The 19,405-nt window shown below is 32.9% G+C and overlaps 2 protein-coding genes across 2 annotated transcripts; both read right to left on the bottom strand.

Annotated features, from left to right (window-relative positions):
* Window positions 1-67: 67 nt before the first annotated feature.
* On the bottom strand, window positions 68-2,020 carry LOC115963041 (AAA-ATPase ASD, mitochondrial-like). Its single transcript, XM_031081926.1, has one exon. It carries the CDS (start codon window positions 1,897-1,899, stop codon window positions 244-246), a length of 1,656 nt encoding a protein of 551 aa, XP_030937786.1. The 5' UTR covers window positions 1,900-2,020; the 3' UTR covers window positions 68-243.
* A 14,805-nt stretch (window positions 2,021-16,825) lies between these two features.
* LOC115964377 (transcription initiation factor IIB-2-like) lies at window positions 16,826-19,224 on the bottom strand. Its single transcript, XM_031083702.1, has 6 exons — window positions 19,195-19,224; window positions 18,782-18,911; window positions 18,570-18,700; window positions 18,321-18,409; window positions 17,342-17,418; window positions 16,826-17,273 (listed from the first exon to the last, which is right to left on the bottom strand). Exons 1-6 carry the CDS (start codon window positions 19,222-19,224, stop codon window positions 17,140-17,142), a joined length of 591 nt encoding a protein of 196 aa, XP_030939562.1. The 3' UTR covers window positions 16,826-17,139.
* Window positions 19,225-19,405: the final 181 nt, after the last annotated feature.

The raw sequence follows: 19,405 nt of genomic DNA, 5'->3' as shown, positions 1-19,405 counted from the left end.
CCCCCCTCCCCCTTTTCATTCTTTGAACATGTTTGATGAATTCCTTAATGGGTTAATGATGCCAATATAAAAAAGTGCTTATGTTACTGCTTTTGCTCTTATACATTGATAGAACAGGATTCTGCATGAAGTATTTGCACACAGATATATTTGTAATTTCTACAAGTGAACAACATGTCACTATGACCCTTGCCTGAAGAAATTTATAGTAGTTATTTCAAAAAACATGGTGGCATCGCTAACTCACAATACATTTTCAGTTTCTTTGTCAACTTGAGACTGAAAAGCATCTTCCTTGGTTGGGCCATTCTCTTTTATTCCAGCTTTCTTCCTTGCTGCATTTTCCTTCTTTGCTGCCTCTTCCTTTGCGGCCTCTTCCTTCTCTGCTGCCTCCTCCTTTGCTTCTTTCTCTTTCTTTGCTGCCTCTTCCTTTGCTTCCTTTTCTTTCTCTGCTGCCTTTTCCTTCTTTGCTGCTTCTTCCTTTGCTGCCTCTTCCTTCGCTTCCTCAAGAGCTTGTATTAGGCTTGATAGACATTTCTCTGCATCATCCAGTGAGGACTTGGGCATAAGGTTCTCGGCAACATCAGCAGGCGTGATCTTGGTCTCTCCTATTAACGTCTGAATTGTATCAAACATGGGATGCATTTCAAGACTCAAGTAGTTCTTTGCAAGCACCTTGAATGCCTCAAAAGTACAGTAAGACAGCTCAATATGCTTGTCCATTCTACCCCTTCTTATGAGTGCAGGATCCAGCTTCTCCACATAATTAGTAGTAAAAACAATCAACCTCTCTCCCCCACAAGCAGACCACAGCCCATCAATGAAATTCAAAAGCCCTGAAAGAGTGACTTTGCTACCATTCTCTTCCTTTGCTTCCTTCTTAGCAATTTCTTTACTCATCTTGTCATTCTCATCGTCTGAAGATTTCTCTGATTTCTTCTTCCTCTGACCTGTAAGATCAAGTGAACAATCAATATCCTCTATCACAATAATAGACTTACTAGTTGTCTCAATCAAAAGCTTCCTCAACTCTGTGTTGTCCTTCACTGCTGTGAGCTCAAGATCATAGATATCATAGTTCAACAAATTTGCCATTGCTGCAATCATTGTAGACTTTCCAGTCCCTGGTGGGCCATATAGTAAATAACCCCTCTTCCAAGCCTTCCCAATCTTTGCATAGTAGTCCTTACTCTTGCTAAAAGTTCTCAAATCTTCTATAATCTCCTCCTTCTTCTCTGGGTCCATAGCCAAAGTTTCAAAGCTTGCTGGGTGCTCAAACACAATATGACTCCACATAGTTTGCTTGTAACTTGGCCACTTGTAACCAGGACTGTTAGTATACAGCTTCCTTTGCCTATTCCTCACCCTAATCTCCTTCCCTTCACTCACAACATGCTCCAAGTATTTCTCAGTGATAATATCACGGTGCTTCTTATGAAATGTGAGCTTGTAGAACCTCTTCTCTTGTTCAGGATAATATGAATTCTGCCTTGCTGCTGACACTGACTTGCTTAACAACCACCAAACCTTAACACCACGAAAATCATCAGTAACCCTCTCATACTCATCCATGCTCAGCACCAATTTTCTACTATCTCTACCCATCTCAGCTTTGAGCTTTTTAGCACTCTTGGAAGAGTTAGCACTAAGATATGCCTCAACAGCTGAATAGGCGTCACTACGCTTAAGCCTATCTCCTGCAAACTCATGGAAAGAAATCCTTATGTAAGGATAGAAGTAACCTGTGATTTGTTGTGTATATTTTTCAAAGAAACGACGAAGCTCATATGGACAGTATTGGCGAATGATTGCCCATACAAACATAAAACTAGCTAAGGTAGAACCCATAGTTGTAAACATCTCAGTCATGGTTGCTGGAAACATTATGGGACTTTTCATGTTCAGTTTTTGGGTTATGAGCTTTTCATTTAGGCTAATGGAATTTGGAGGACCATATTTTTATTGGGCTCTGTGTTTCACTCATATAAAGTAGGTGTGAACACAGGTAGGGTAGGAATGAGGATGGACTAGGCTTAAAAGCTTAATGACACCTATTTGTAGTATTAAAAAGAAGGTTTAGGACATTAATGACACCGTTTTATACATTAACTTTTTCATCTTATTTACTTGGTTCAATATCATTCAAGTATTCACGTTTTTTGGTTCTGGGTTTCATCTTTATGAGGTTGGGTCACATGCTTCACACCGTCCAAATTCTGTTTCCAAAAGCACTCAGCTAGACATTGCAAAATAGGGAAAAAAAATTTGTAGTCTTTCACAGTTTTGCTAAAATAAACTACCACACGGCCGGTTCATTTATAACATTGTACATATACATTATTACTACAGTAATCATATAAATATAAATAGTAACTTTCTATTTTAATACTCTCTCTCTCTCTCTCTCTTTTGCCTTGACTCTCATTAATGTTTATGTATGTTGGTAAGTGAAATAAAAAATAAAAAATTATTATTTAAAGAAAATAGAGTGTATAATAAATAATCTAATGTGGGTTTTTTTGTAAAGTGTTTGCGAAAAATAGAAAAAGTAGGTTTTTAAACTAAAATAGACGAAAATTTTTAGACAAACTTATGTAAATGCTCTAATTCTTTGTAAATGATGGGTAAAAAACTCTAATAGGAAAATGATAGGGTAGTAAAAAACTGTAATAGCTTTTGTAGGGTCACAATTTGAGACCCAATCCCAAAATGTATGGAGTCTTGGTCCAATGAGCCCAATACAATGAATTTGTAGAGAATGGGTCAAAAAATTAGGTCCTAATGAATTGGACAACGGCTAGTAATGAATTGTATGACGATCAAACACGAACCAAGGATGCTGATATCAATAGGCTTTCAGTCCGAGGAGGTTAAATCTGTATATGATGATCACTCTAAAATATCAGAATGGTTTAGACTATTATCTTCTCTCTCTTTTTTTCTTCCTTTTCGATCCCCCTCCCATGAAAGAGTCCTTCACCTTATATATTCTCCTTTGAATAATCTTTACCCTCCACTTGTTGATCATTTGAAACTCTACTTAAGTACTTGTCCTATCAAACACCCTCTTTAACTCTCTGTGAGTTGCAGTAGCCAAGGAAACACTATTCAGAGGTCTTCTCCACATAAATGCGGCCAGAAAAGTAGTTGCAGTGCATTTAATGTGGTGGTGACAACCTTCTCTTAGATATTTTCAGATTTTCTTCCTTCTCATGTGTCCACGAAGTACATCTATGTCATTTGAAACTTCCCGAAAGGTCATTTTAATTGTTGGATTATATATTTTGAACCCTATTCATTAAGTCCAAGGAGGATGTACTCCTCGGACGACCCTTCATTTACTCTGTGCTAATGGGCCATGATCCGAGAATATCTCATGATTATTTGCTTTTCCTCGGATCCATTTGTATCTCACATATCAAACACAGTAAAAAACACCAATACCAATGAATTTATAGTTTGAGCCCTAATTCTATTAAGAACCTCAACAGAGAAGAATGCATTACTATACTGTATACTCCATACATTAACTTTATAATTAAAGCATACAATATTTAAAATGGTCTTTTTGGAATATAATGCATTAACATTGTTGGCAGCCATAAACATGTGCCATTAAGCAACACTTACAATAAAAGACAAATAGTGTCATCTATATCTATATACATTTAAAAGCTGAAGTATAATATTTATTATTGTTATGCTCCTATTGAGCCATATTAGCGGCCACATCATTTGCCTATTTCTCATTTTTTCTCCACTACTTCCAACCATAACTTTTCTTTTACATTTTCATCTCTCCACTACTCTTAATTTTAATGTCACTCTTTATCTATCTTTTCTTCTTCCTTTTATTTTGACTCTTCTTATCCTCATTCTATTACTATAAATATGACATTTTCTATCCCATTATATACATATTTTCTCACATGAAAAAGGTTATTACTCTCTTTCTCACTCATGTTTTATTTTTGTGTGAATTTTTTATTTTTTGTATCTCTACTTTAGATTGATGTATTTATGTGTTCTTTAGAAATTTACTTTGGGTTGCAATTTGGTTTTGGGATTTTAAGTTATTATCTTTTTTTCTTTTCTATAATTGTTAAATGTTGTTTTATTGCATATAAATATAGTTTACAAGAATATACTGTTATTCTATTACATATTATGGCTTGGATAATTTGGTGTTTGACTTATGACTATATTTTTTATTTGATGCTTCTTTTTCTCATTTTATTTTCTATTTCTTTCTCGAAAAAGGTGATTACTCTCTCTCTCTCTCTCTCTCTCTCTATATATATATATATATATATTATTTTTTACAACTTTACTTTAGGTTGATGAATCATTGTATTTTTTATAATATAGTATTTTGGGTTAATACGATTTGGTAGTGTGTTTGATTTTTTAAATTTTCCGTCACAAGTCTTCGCTCTCCCTCTTTTAGGTTTTGTTTGATTTTTTTTGACATAATACTTAGTTATTTTGGAAGTGAGATTTTGAATTTATATCAAAATACAATATTGACTATGTATTTGAATGTGTCTATCAACTATTAAAATAAAACCGCCCAAGATGAATATGTACAGACAATATTTTTATTTTTATTTTTTGTTGATTTATTATTTAGTTATAATATCAAAATTAAAGTAAATGAATATGTAAAGTTAAAATTGCCTAAGATGAATTTGTAAAGCCAATATATTTATATATTTAATATTTTCAAAAAATTAAAAGTAAAAAATAAATACTAAAAAGAATAATGATATGGCCAATGATATGACGGATGAAAAGGCTCAACAAAAGCATAGTAACAAAAATGCAATATGAAGATCTAGTTAAAGGAAATTAAATTTTAATAAATAAAAGTGTATGTAGTCAAAAAAAAAAAAAAAAATTAGATCATGTTCTCTTTATGATATACATATTATTTTCTTTCATTTCGATAGGTGAAGTGTTCAATTTCAAACATAAAGTCTACTTTTTTCCTACATATTATTTTAAATATTAAATTTATAATATGGTATAGTCTCTTAAGAATGTTTAAGAAATATGTAGTTCCAATTTCATGTATCTTTATTAGTAAACAAACTCAATCAATAGTTCGAAACTACTCCTACGATAAGAAAAATTATAAATATAATAATCTCTTTTTAAGAGAATGAAAATTTTGAATAATATATTTGAAACTCAAACAATTTAGTTGTACAAGAAAAACAAAATAGGAAAATATAACGCACAATAACATAATTTACCAAAATATGGACCGCTTAAAAAATGAATAATATCAATCAAATAAATCCATATAATAAAATGATGATATATTTTTTGAGATAAATAAATGAAAAATGATTTTAGAAATTGTTTAAGTTTTTGGGAGAACAAATTATTTTCCATAAAATTTAGAGAACAAATTCTATATATTATACCATAACTAAAATATAATTATCTAATCCCATGCATCGCGTGGGTCTGCGACTAGTTTCAGTAAAATTCGAAGCAAGTTTAGGAGTTATAAGCATTTTTAAGAGTATAAGCATTTTTTTTACCAATTCAATGAGTGTTCTTCAAACTTGATGAGAAAACAACACATGGAGGAAGTAACCAACAATAATTGTTAAATCCTCAAGTACAAATAAAAGGCTCAATTCTCAAAGAAAGGCACCACAAACAATTTAGAGAACTTATTGAGATTATTTCTAGGATCATTTGTAATCTAGTTCCTTGGTGGTCTTCTTATAGTTCATAGGGCTTTGTAACGAATTTATTCTTGTAACTTTGTAATTCAGTTTAATCACATTTACTTAAGTTTGATTCAAGTATTAGTTCTTAGTCTCATTTGATCTAAAATATGTTTCAGTTTGATGTTAGTGTGATAGTCTAGGCTTTGATTCATTTACTATGAACCTTTGAATTAGTTAGGCTTCTAATTAGTTTACTTTGAATTAATTTGTTTGAGATACAATGGTGTAAGGACACGATTCGTGGCGGACCGTAACAGTGTCGGGTTCGCACGTGAAGAGGCCCTAACAATATTATTTGTAGAGCGTGGGTTTGAAAGGCTAGGCCTTGATCGACAGGCGGTGGGTTTTTCGTGGTGTTCATACAAGGCTGAGTTTTCCTTCACCCCTGGAGTCTTTCTCCTGGAGGTGGGCTGGGAGGCTCTGGTTTTTGGCCATTTTTCCCAGCCCCCTTGTTGGTGCACCTTCCTTTTTATTATATAGTCCGTCTTAGCTGATCCTGACCCTCCACTTGTAGGTCAGGCAGGAGCTTATTTCTGTATCCATCCCATCAACTGTCCCGTCTAACTTTCTATTAGTTGCATGGATCGAAGTTTACACCGTCCAAACGTCTTTTCTCATTAATCATCTCTGGGTATTGGCAGGTGCATTTACTGAAGAGGGGACGCATTTTCCTTAGTTCAATTTCACACCCTGCTTCCCTATGGGCCCCATTCCGTTCACATCCCCTTGAGGGGGCTGTTTGGGGATTGCCTACACCATGGTGTTGGTCTTCCCATTGAAGCTCTGGAATGCCGAGGACAGGGTAAGTTCTCAGCCGTTCCCCTTGCTACCTCGGCCATTGATCATTCGTCTTCGGCAAGATACCTCCTCGACACGGGCCCTGGGCCCAAATAGAGTTTGGGCCGGATTGCAGACCTCTCGGACCCATAAGCCCATATTCAAAGTCGTTGGGGGTGGTTGTAAAAGCCAAAGAATGCGGCTCTGTCAGGTTCAGAGCATTGAATGACAGTAAGGGCAACTTTCCTCGGATATTTTAGATCTTTCTTCCAAATTTCAATCCTATGCCGTTTCTACCCTTCTTTCAGGGGGGACTTTGGGTCTGCCGAGGACTGAGCTGTCCTCGGCGGTATCCATAGGCTATTTTGTCGAGCTTGGGCCATAGCCTTTCTCGGCTTGGGCCTTTGGATTCTCCCCGGGTAGATGCGCCTGGCCCATAAATCATTTGGGCCCCACAAATGGCATTGGAAAAATAACTTAGACCTAGATCTTAGCACTTAGTAGCTTCAAATTTCAATTACCTTTTTTTTTTTTTTTTTTTTTTTTTTTTTTTTTTTTTTTTTTTTTATCAATTGTTACTTTGAGGTACAATTGTGTGGTTACATATAAAGGCCCCCTTAAGCAAGGCATTTCTGAACCCCTTCACTAATCTACAGAGTTAGATTCCACTTCTAACCACAACTTCATTTTGAAGCATCACTTCGAATCACTTGTAATCAACATTAAAAGAGACTTGATTTAAGAAAAATCGGCCTCTGCTCAAACAAATATATAATTAATAAACTAGTTTATTTGTCATGCATATGTATATCTCACGTACTGGTATTCAATATATATATATATATATATATGTATCATATGTTTTTGGCATACCTTTGCATGGGTGTCCCAACTTTTTTTCTTTTCTTTTTGAAAAGAAGTGTCAAAATGTCCAAAATATGGCCGTAATCCAACCCCCAAATAGAGTGAGATAGCACAAACTTGTAAGGATTTTTATTTTTATTTATATTTTATATAGAGATACAACAATTCTTGAAAAAAATTAGATACTATATATCATTTTCTTATATATTATACTTCCTCTTTATATTTTCTATACTTTCAAAATATTAAGATGATCAAAGATTAACAATTATTTTATTTGTAAAATACTTGATCAAATGATAAATAGTATCTAATTAACACAAAATTTGATATATATGTTAAGGACAATAAAATGTGTAATTCAATTGTGCAATTTTGAAAATATCAAATCATTAAAAATAACCATATAAATTATTTTACATATATAATCAATGCATATTTATAGATAATTAATATATGCATTTATTCCATTGGCACATTTCATTAACTTAAAATTTGACTTAAAGGCTAAATGAATAGAATTTAAAAGAATGTGTCACATAGCATAAACTTAAATTATTACATTTAAGGTTCATCTATAGGATAATTATTGAGTACTCTCGGAATACCATAAATGTGTACCACCTCTCACATAACTATGAGTTCCACTAATTAAATTTATGGTGGGACTTACAATTTATGTGAGATGAGGGAGTGTGCATTTATGGTACTCCTGGAGTATTCAATAATTTTCCTTTATATATAGAGAGCAAGACTTAGGTACAATACTTAGGTATTGTTCCTTAGGTTCCCTTCTTAAGATTCTGCCATATGGATTTTTTCTCATGCGATGGAAGTGTATATTTTAGTTAAGTAGTCATATGACTGAATCTTAAGAGTGGAACATAAGGAACAGCACCTAAATTACTGTACCTAAATTTTGTCCATATATATATATATATATATAAAATTTTGTAATCGTTTCACAATTGAATTCGATGGATGTTACATCTGGGACAAATAGCTGAATCGTGTGGGTAAGAACTTCTACATTGGTCCTTTTATTAAGTACCACTCAAGCTGAATCACATCCTTTCTTTGTGCCTTTCAGCTACTATGTGGATTCATCCCAACCCAAAAATAAAATAAAATGCGATTATATGGGAGCATTGTAAGGTGCACTTCTTCATCTTTTCTTTTATAATTAACTGGCTGCCAATCCGTTCTATGCACTAGACAGTTGAGTTTTATATTTGACAAAATTCAAACTTCGTCCTTTAAATTTAGGTGAATTTTTGTTTTCACCCCACCCCCCGCCCTTTTTTTTTTTTTTTAATATTTTCAAATTTGTCTTAAAGTTTACTTGTCGTGTTGCTCCCCATTACGTTAAACAAATTACCATTAATTTAATACAAAATTAATGGTAGATTCCAGTTAGTTACACTAGTCAAGTCTCTTATCGTCGAATAAGAAATCTAGGGTTCAAATTTCACTCATATTAATTGGTGTCTTAACATGGTGATAAAGAGTAATCACCATAGAGTGAATGTTGTAGATTTAAAATTATATTGTATTTATCAAAATTCCATACAAAATAATGTAGATTTATTTTTAAGTAATTTTTAATATTATTAATTATTTTAAAAGTAATTTTTATTACTAAACCGGGTTTTCTTTTATGCATTAACCAGGCTCTCTCTCTCTCCACACCACCAATGCGTGACAAGTTTGATGGCTCGAGGTATGTTTGTTGGTGGTCTTTGTCATTAGGCTTTATACCCTAGAACAATATCAATGTAATTGGCCATCTCTTTCTTTGCTAGTGACAAGCTTGACGATACAAATTGTCTCTATCATTGAGCCAAGATACTAATTGAATTTTTATATAGGTAGAATTCAAACTCTAGATCTCCTATTTGACAACAAGAGACTTTATTAATTATAACTAAAACCCACAACTATTGAATTTTAAAACTTGACAAGTATTTTGGCATGGTAAAAAATAAAGTACTCAACAAATAAAATAGACGAAGGGAACAAAAACTAATCACACAAATAAATCTGTAGACTACCTTCTGTTTCTTATAAAGTTAAAGCATTTCAAGGTAAACAAAATAAATATTTACCAAATAATTGACAAAAATTTTAAGTGTTTCAAGTATTTTAGTAAACAAAATGAATATTTACGAAATAATTGACAAAACTTTTAAGTGTTTCAAGTATGTTGATTGTTTATCTTATTAATCATTAATTCTGATATTTGAAACTATGTATAAGTTTCTGATGATTGTACTCTTTATCATTATCATCAGACTAAGATATTAATCGGTTTTTGGTGTACATCGGAATTAAACCTCATATCTCTTATTCAACAAATAAAATAGACGAAGGGAACAAAAACTAATCAAACAAATAAATCTATAGACTACCTTCTATTTCTTATAAAATAAAATTAAAGCATTTCAAGGTAAACAGAATAAATATTTACCAAATAATTGACAAAAATCTTAAGTGTTTCAAGTGTGTTAGTAAACAAAATGAATATTTACCAAATAATTGACAAAACTTTTAAGTGTTTCAAGTATGTTAATTGTTTATCTTATTAATCATTAATCCTAATATTTGTAAACTATGTATAAGCTTTTGATGATTGTGCTATTTATTATCAAACCAAGATACTATTCGATTTTTGGTGTATTTAAGAATTGAACTCCATATCTTTTATTCAACTATCAGAGATTTTATTGGTTAAATTAACTGAAACTCACATTGAGTATGTGAATTTTATATATGAGGGTGGGTTTTGTTTGGGGTTTTTTTGGATAAGTTAACGAAAGTATGGAGTTTAAAGTATCTCGTTCAAAAGTATTGAAGTTTTATGTGTTCCAATGATAAAATTATGAGTTCTTTTAATCCTAACTATTACAATTATCTAACATCTGTACGGATTATCAACTAGATTTATAATTTATAATTTAATAGGATAAACAATTTAAATAGAACTCATAATAGTGCCACCATAATTTTATGGATCAATATGAATGGAAGGACAACGTGGACAGTGGTCCAAATCATAGAAAGTGGTCATGCGCACGAGAGAGTGGGCACAAGCCAGGAAATGGGGCATAGTGAGTTTGGATTGGATTAAAGCTTTAAAGGCATAATGATAGGGTCAGAATTCTGGTGATGTTTATTGACAGAGAAGACAAAGTTTGGACGACAGTGGTTGTCTATTAATCTTTTATTTTATGTTTGATCTTTTAGGCCTAGTCAATTTTCCATAGAATAGAGATTTGAAAATTGGTATTTTTTGAGATGGATAATTATAAAATAAAAAAGTTCATTATGCTGCCACTTGCAAGCTTATAATTGCACATAAGAAAAATTAAACTTAAACACGTCAGAGCATGTCTTACATATATTTTGTGATTGATTGTAAGTTTTTTTTTTTGAAACCGATTGATTGTAAGTTTGTAACAAAGGTGTCTGTATTCATGATACAGAAGAATTTTTCCTGGGAAAGCAAGATATTATTGTGACACCAAGAATCCATGAAGTCATTTCATGCCTCTTGCTAATAGGTAAAAGCTTTTTCTTTTTTTTGAGAAAGCCAAATAGGCAAAAGTTAAAAAAAGTTAGTCATGCCTTTTTAAAAAAAATATAATTAGACACGTTAGTTTCATGACAAATTTTTTTTTTTTTTTTTTTTTTTTATGGGAGTTTCATGACAATTTATTGCTTTGCTATTGAAGTATTTTAATAATTTGTTTGTGGAATCACAGCATTCATAGCAATAAGAGCTCTTCCTTATTCACATACATGTTAGGTTCTTTGCTGTGGTTGCAAGTGGCAAACACCACCATACGTGTTGGTTTAGTTTATCAAATAGTTAGCACAAAGCTCACTAGTGCTAGTTGTCAACTGAGGTAGAAGACAATTAAAAAAACGGTTGAACCAAAAAAGAATAATGTTAGAGATACATCCAAATTCACAACATGCTTAAATGTCATTTTGTAATTGGTGTATCTAAATTTTTTTTTCCTAGCAAGTACCTGTGGTGTAAGTGCTAAAATCTAATCATAAATCAATATCCAAGCATATTATGAAATTAGGTATGAGTTTGAATGTGTCCATAGACAGACTGAAATCGAAATATCCCCTCATCCTACCAAAGAGGAATTTCTATCCTCAAAGCCTATATATCATTGTTGTTATGGCTATGGAACAAGTTTGTATAATAATTTACACCAAAATTTAGTTTAAAAAAGAACGGGGAATTCCTTTATGTTAAGGTTTTCTTTTGTAAAGTTATTCCCTTCCATGCTTGAAATTAAATGGCTTTTCTATTTGGGCATTTAAGCAATTGTCTAAGACCTGCAAATGGAAGAGGGATCTATAAATTTTATCTCATAGTATAATATATATAGCCCTTTCTTTCTTTCTTTAAAAAAAAATGGATAAGTTTGTTTTGGAGTTATGGATTAGTAAGAGAGTGTCCTATTTTGTAGGCATTTTAAGTGGAGTTTGAGATATATTTTTATCGAATTGTCCTCAAGTTTTTTCCTGGTTAAAGGTAAGGTTTAGAGATATTTATAAACTACATAAAAGTCCAGTCCAAGAAAGAGAGTCCTCTTATAGATAGTATAAATATAAATAAATAAAGTTATAGTATAATATTATATTTATACTATAACTTACTAAGATTGCAAGAAATGATTACAGCGACATTACTTTTAAATGTGCATGCTCTCTATCAACATCAATTTTATTATATACCAATGTCAAAACACGCTATATTAGCAATTGTGAAAAATCTTGTTCCCCAAGACTTATTGAATTAAATAAATGATGAAACAAAACATTTTTTGTTATATGTACTTTACATAATTGATGGGAAAAATTCTATTATAATCCGATTTGAAGAGAATCTATCATTATTGGTGAAAGTTAAGGCTATAGAGTAATTATATTTGCTAAGTAAAGTTATAATAATACCTTTGATAAATTAACTTCTATTATTCTACCTTTTTAAACTTTATTTTATATTAGTTAGAGTAGATAGCGTTTATTTTACTTGTAATTTATATATATATATATATATACACACACACACAAATGTCTACATGAAAATAACAAAAATTAAAAGAATCTTTAAAAAAAAAAATCTCTTAAAAAAATTTGTTAATAGTAGTAAAAAATATATTAAAAACTTATTTAAGGTGCGTTTGGATACCACTTATTTTGCTGAAAACTGAAAATACTGTAGTAAAATAATTTTTAAATATGTGAATAGTATCATGGGATCCATTTTTAATGAAAAAAATTGCTAAAAAAAAAAAGTTTCTGAGTCTTATGAATAATGCACGAGACCCACTGATATGACACATTCCTATGAAGTCATTGGTTGTCAAAGAGGTAATGAGTTCCGTGTACAGTACATGAAATCCACTGCCAATACATGATGGAACGCTTCTCAATTAAAAAATAAAAATAAAAAAATGAAAACGCAAGCACCAACGCTATCCAAACTGGCTTAATAATATTATTTCTCAAAAGATGAAAAAAAGAAGAGAGTAATTTAAAAAAGAAATTAAAATATAAAAATATTATAAATTATTTATAAGAAAATATGTAATTTATTGTCTGATACCTGGAATTGCAACTATCCAATTCCAATCTTGACTTTTTATAAAAGCAAATGTTTTATGCCGACTAAAATGTAACATGATTCCAAGATTTCCAAGATCCAACTTAGGCCGAAAGACTGTTGCAAATGGGGGTTACCCTTTCATAAAAGCTGTCCAAATATGTTCTATCTGAACTGACTATTAAAACTGGTCCCCCCTCTTTGTATCCATTTTATAAATTTATAATTATAATAATTTTCTTTTGTCACTTTCCTAGCTATGGAAAACACTTTTCCATTAAAGTATCAGTAAAATACGTGGCCACTGGCCACTGCAGACAACCATTATAAACAGTGTGAGTTGGTCACTTTCTGCGTTGAAAAGACAAAGAAGCCAGTCATGTCACTTCACGTGGCCAATAGAGCTTTTCTAAGTACATGGAAAGTGACACAGGAACTGATTTTTCCTGGAAGGTTATTGCGTCATTTTCAAAAGTATGGACCATATGGACTGTCCACGGCCCCCCTTTCCCTTTCTCTTCTTCTAAGATCAACTGGGTCAGGGAGTAACGTGAAAGAAAGAGCTAATATTTATTGGGGACAAACAATCAATCAGTTTTCACAAATTTTGGGCAAACATGGATGAAAGTTGGGAAAATGTTTTCCTTTCCATTTTAATTGCGATTTTTTTTTTGCTACTCCAATCAAGCAAATATAAACAGTTAACACCTCAATCAGTTTTGAAAGAAGTCTAGCTAACTTCAATGCAGGTTATGTCGTGTGGCATAAATAGTTCTTTTTGGTAACATATAAGCATGTAGGACCGATTAAATTTAAACGATTATGATTTGCATTTGTATTTTAATTATGTTGCCGTCGTAACTCCAAAAAAAACCAAGCAAATTGTTTTCGTAGGACATGAAATCTCAGAAATGTTGAGAGCTGTAGTTAGTGGATAAGCCAGAAAAATTAGTAAGGAGTTTAAATGCAATGCAACTTGAGACTTGAGTACATCAGAACCTGCTCTATCTTCTAGACTAAAATTTTATTTTTTGAGGTTGTTAATTACACACTGATATGTAAAGTGTGTGCGCACCACGATTTCAAAACATTTTTACTTTCTTGAAATTATAAATTATAATTGAAATCGTGTTTTGAACACAATTTTCAAAATTGTGAGCAGGTGCGTGTGCGCGCACCATGATTTCAAGACACCCTTACTTTTTCAAAGATATAAATAATAATTGAAATCGTGTTTTGAACACAATTTCCACAATTGCCAAAATTGTGTACGTATAAGTAAAACAATATAAGTGTAACAAACATTTTAAACTTTTGTCTAATGAGAGTTTGAGAGAATATACTCCTATAAATCTTATCCACTTCATTCATAAAGCAAAAAAGCTTAAGAAATCACAAGAAAATCCACTAATCTTCTTTTTCACTTGACAAAAAGGGAAAAAGAAAAGAATAGTTAAGGGCGTCACAAGAACATTGGATGCCTAGCACTTTTTTTTTTTAGGCAAGTATAAACTAAGTACCCAATTGAATCTCAATTCTCAAACCCCACCCTCTAATCCTCAATTAAGGATAGATGAGAAACTAATTGATCCAAAACCCATTACCTATAAAACAACGTTATAAACTCAGAAAAATGATTGGGGCAGAAAGCACGCCTCTGGAAGTTGAAAAATGGGGCCCTTCCATCTTTGCACCTATTATTTTTGGGTTAAGTACTGAAGTTTGCATTTGATTTTACTAGTTTATCAAGAAGAAAAGATGCTTGAAAAGGAGGAAATGGCATAACCTTGATCTAGGGGTGACAATGTGCATGATAGAATCAGATCATGGATGCCTCGTCCTCATTCCATCCCCTATTTGAGAACAGGGGAGACACCAAGGATGAGAGAGGCACAAGTCGGGGCTGGACAAAGTAAAAGACTTTTGACATTTTTAATGAAATAGCTCCCATAGTGATGAGATAAGAAAAGAATAGAGAATCATAAAAATGCTAAGAGAGAGAAAAAAAAACAGTAAATATTAGAAAACTAAAAAGAACGGACTGTTATTGGGTACTTTTACTATACCCCCTTCCTCTCATAGAGGGGTAGAACCCACCCCTTCGTGAGAAGGACGGGGTATAGTTCCGGACTACCAATAATTTTCGAAAGGGAACAATCTCTATACTATTATTAACAAGATAAGAAGCCACAGCACATAGTATGGTGGAGATGGCTATGATTCCAACAACAGTACAAGAAGAAAAAAAATCCCACCTAGAATTCAGAGTGGGCAAAGAGCAATGAAATATCTCACATGTAAAACGGACAGAAGAAGAAGAAAAAGAAAAGTCAGTCAAAGCTACAATCTAATATCAAGAGGCTGGGACTTCCATATCCACAAACCAAGTTCACAGGATGGCCCCTACTTGGAACGCAGGCCCCGGGGTTGAGACACGATCTATTTGTATAATTAGTATTCAGACCAAACACCCCCAAGTACTGCCAGAGAGGAAAATCACCAAATTTGAAAATATTTTTCCTTTCACCAAGAGACGACAATACCGTGAGTTGGCAACTTGGGCACGCCCAATGGGCAATGGTTCTCAAAGGAGTCAAAACACCTAGTGCAATAAGCAACATACAAGACAAAAGAAGGTGTTGTCCTCACCCAGATTTTAAAGGGCAATATCTCCAAAATATCAATTCTTCTGGGACCACAATTTTGACACGGTCGACTGTAAGTGTCTATCACTTTCATATAAACTCATCACTTAAAGTCGACCACAGAAGTTAGCCATATAAAGAAGGATATATATATATATATATATTTTATACTTTTATAGTTTTCCACTAGTATATAAATATAACCAAGGAATTACTAGCACTGCAACTTGGACTTTCCACTGATCAAATTCAATGCTAATAAGCATTAAAAGGTCACAATTTCTGATTAAACTACTACATGGAAAATATATGTAATCATTTACAATGATCGCATTAATACATCCAAGACAGATTCTACTTTTTGACACTCACAATAGTGGTACTCTGGATTAGGCCTTTTTGTGGTAGTACTTTGAGTTAAGTAATGTGTTTGACCTTAGTGAGAAAGTGTAATTAAGTATGCACGTGTGTGTTTAGTAGTTAGTTTGTTTCTCAAAAAAAAAAACACTTTTACAGTATCACTAACCTGACTAATAATTATACGGATTGTCTTTGCATCCAAAGTCCTAACTGGCATCTTTCCATCAACTTTCTTGGGCCAAAGAATATGTTATTTTAGACATAATGGATGCTAGCCCAAAACAAACACTTAACCAGTTAAAGACCAAACTATAAATGGTTGTGTTGCATAGTATGGACCAAACAATAATCGTTTATCACTTTCATATAAACCCATCACTTAAAGTTAACCATGCCAGAGTTATGACAAAAAATTTACCTCTAGACCCTTTCCCCCATAGTCTTAGCCATATAAAGAAGGATTTTTATTTATTTATAGTTTTCCACTGGTATATAACCAAGGAATTACTAGCACTGCAACTTGAACTTTACACTGATCAAATTCAAAGCTAATGAGCACTAAAAGGTTACAACTTCTGATCAAACTACTACATGGAAAATATATGTAATCATTTACAATGATCGCATTAATAATACATCCAAGACAGATTCTGCTTTTTGACACTTACAGTATCACTAACCTGACTAATAATAATATGGATTGTCTTTGCATCCAAAGTCCTAACTAGAATATTTCCATCAACTTTCTTGGGCCGCCGAAAATGTTATTTTAGACATAATGGGATGCCAGCCCAAAGCAAAGACTTAACTAGTTAAAGACCAAACTATAAATAATGATTTTGGTGCAAAGTATGGACCATTGTTAAAAGAAGCAAGAAAATATTGGTAAAGAAAACTAAATGCATGAACCTCAGAAAACTAAATGCATGGACCACAGAAAACGGTCCAATAATGCTTTAATGCTTGCTGCTGACTCGGGTAAGAAGAGATTCGGGGAAAAGGCTATCCATCTATACATGAAAGAAGAGGGGGAGTAAAAATACTACTGAAAACTTTCATCTCCAAATGAAAAACCCAGTACCCAGCTGCTGCAATTTAGCATGGCTATAAGACTTATCCATGTTTAGGACTTGCACAGATTCTTGAGATCACCCTCCTTGGCAAACCAGCTAGGAATTAGCCGTGAGATATGAGGATAAAGATCCTTATAAGAATTCTTGATTGTTCCTTCAGCCACTCTAGTAGCAAGTGAGATATCTGCAGTCACAGGACATTAATATTGCCTATAGAAAGCCAAAGACTAATATGAATCACAATTTTCTGACCTTTGAGTGCCTTTTTCTCATTTGATAGTTGAGTTACAATGTATATAACAGCTGCTGCAATTGATATCGGGCTCCTCCTGCAGATGTAAAAGAGTAAACAACATTTGTTCAAAATTTGAAGAAACAATATACGATGCTTCATATAATTAGAATAAGAAACATGTGAGAAGTCTCCTGCAGGAGTGTAGCACAAAATTTAAACCCAAAAACAAACTAAAAATCACTGGTCCAAATCAACAAGAGATCTAAACTGAAGCCACGTGAAAACTACTAAACAGTGTTTTTTTATTAAAAATAATTCTTTTAAAGCACACAAACATGTAAATCCATGTGACCAAGAAAGTCAAGAAAGGGAGTAGAGCATGCCATGTAAGTGGCTATATGACTCATAAAAAAATAGTCCCCATTAAGCAGATAATCTAATTTTCTCAAGCACATTTAGTCCATTATCATTATTTTTTTATCAGTAAGTTATGCATAACAGTGTTTTTTTTTTTTTTTTTTTAAAAATTCTTTTAAAGCACACAAACATGTAAATCCATGTGATCAAAAAAGTCAAGAAGAGCATGTCACGTAAGTGGCTATATGACTCATAAAAAAATAGTCCCCATTAAGCAGTTATAATCTAATTTTCCCAAGCACATTTAGTCCATTATAATTATTTTTTTATCGGTAAGTTATGCACCCACCCCAATGGGTCTTATTTATCATTCATGTTAATAATCAGCTACCTGTTATTTATCATACAGGCATTTGTGAAGCCTGAATTACCAAAAGGCCATTACAGTGGGTATCAGCTACTAAAATGACAGGTGGCAGTAATATGCCATTACTAGACTTATATACAATCTAAAATCCTCAAGTGAAGGATATCTTCCCGCACAGAATATTAGAACAACCTACAAGAAAGGACCAAACTCTGCCAAATTAGAACTTTGAGTTATACTAGAACATTTATAAGAAAAAACCCAGAACAAACCTTATGTCAAGCTCTTCAGATTTCTGAACAATTTCTTGGGCAGCCTTGACTTCTTGATTGGTCATTCCAAGATTGGAACAAAAACGTCTCTACAAATTGACCATGGAACATAAATACTAAATAATGCATAGGCACATCTTTCACAAAAAGAAATCTTTGAGGACACAACACATGCAACTGATAATAAGCCACTAATTCAGATGAAGGAGAACCAGGGGGAAGAGAGAGAGAGCGAGAACAACAGCTAACCATATAGTCCACAGCATGTATAGTTCCCATTTCCACAGATTGACCCAGCTCTAGCTCCAGGTGTTTTAGAATGAACTCTCTTGCCCTGCCAATTTCTTTCTGTGTGGCCCCGTTGACAACAGAACAAATTTCTACATAAAATCCACAAAAATTAGGTTCTTATGTAAACAGATAAAAATCAACTAAAATATTATGAAAGATATGCCATTTGCCTTTCACAGTCCGAGGCTTGTTTTCTTGTCGGCAAGCAATGTAGAGGCAAGCAGCCACAATTGCTTCTTGATTTCGTCCTCTAAGAGGTTTTTGATCTTCTACTTTCTTATATATTTCACTGGCCCGATCCTAAATCAGATATAGATATAAACAGATGAGCAATCTAAATTAAATCAACATTTATAAGTTTATATAAAGTAAATGATAAAGAAAGAAAATATAAAACCGCAACACTCAAAGGTAAGAACCATCACTGAGTAAACATTCCATGAGCATGCAAGAAGACTTCAATATTACATAAAGAAATCCTAAATTGTATTCAAAAGACTAAGAAAGAGTAGAGCTTCCGAATATCATAACAAACAACTATCTAGTAGTGGCTCGTAAATTCATATTATATCAAATTTAATGCCTTCGTGACAATTGTCAAGCTGCTTAGCATTTTGCACTAAAACATTAGCACACTAATCTTCAGAATGATTGTTTGGCAGATCATTAGAATAGCTTCCAAGGCACTAGCTTTCATAGATGTCCATCTCTCATAAGCCTAGTGCACGAAATCTGTGAACCCAGCAAAAGTGGGGAGTCTACATTCCTGTATAGTCTCGCACATTCACACTCAA

Source organism: Quercus lobata, chromosome 10 (genome assembly GCF_001633185.2).
Source record: "Quercus lobata isolate SW786 chromosome 10, ValleyOak3.0 Primary Assembly, whole genome shotgun sequence".
Taxonomy (NCBI): domain Eukaryota; kingdom Viridiplantae; phylum Streptophyta; class Magnoliopsida; order Fagales; family Fagaceae; genus Quercus; species Quercus lobata.
Note: the sequence above shows the minus strand (reverse complement) of the source record. Positions and strands in the feature narration are given on the sequence as shown.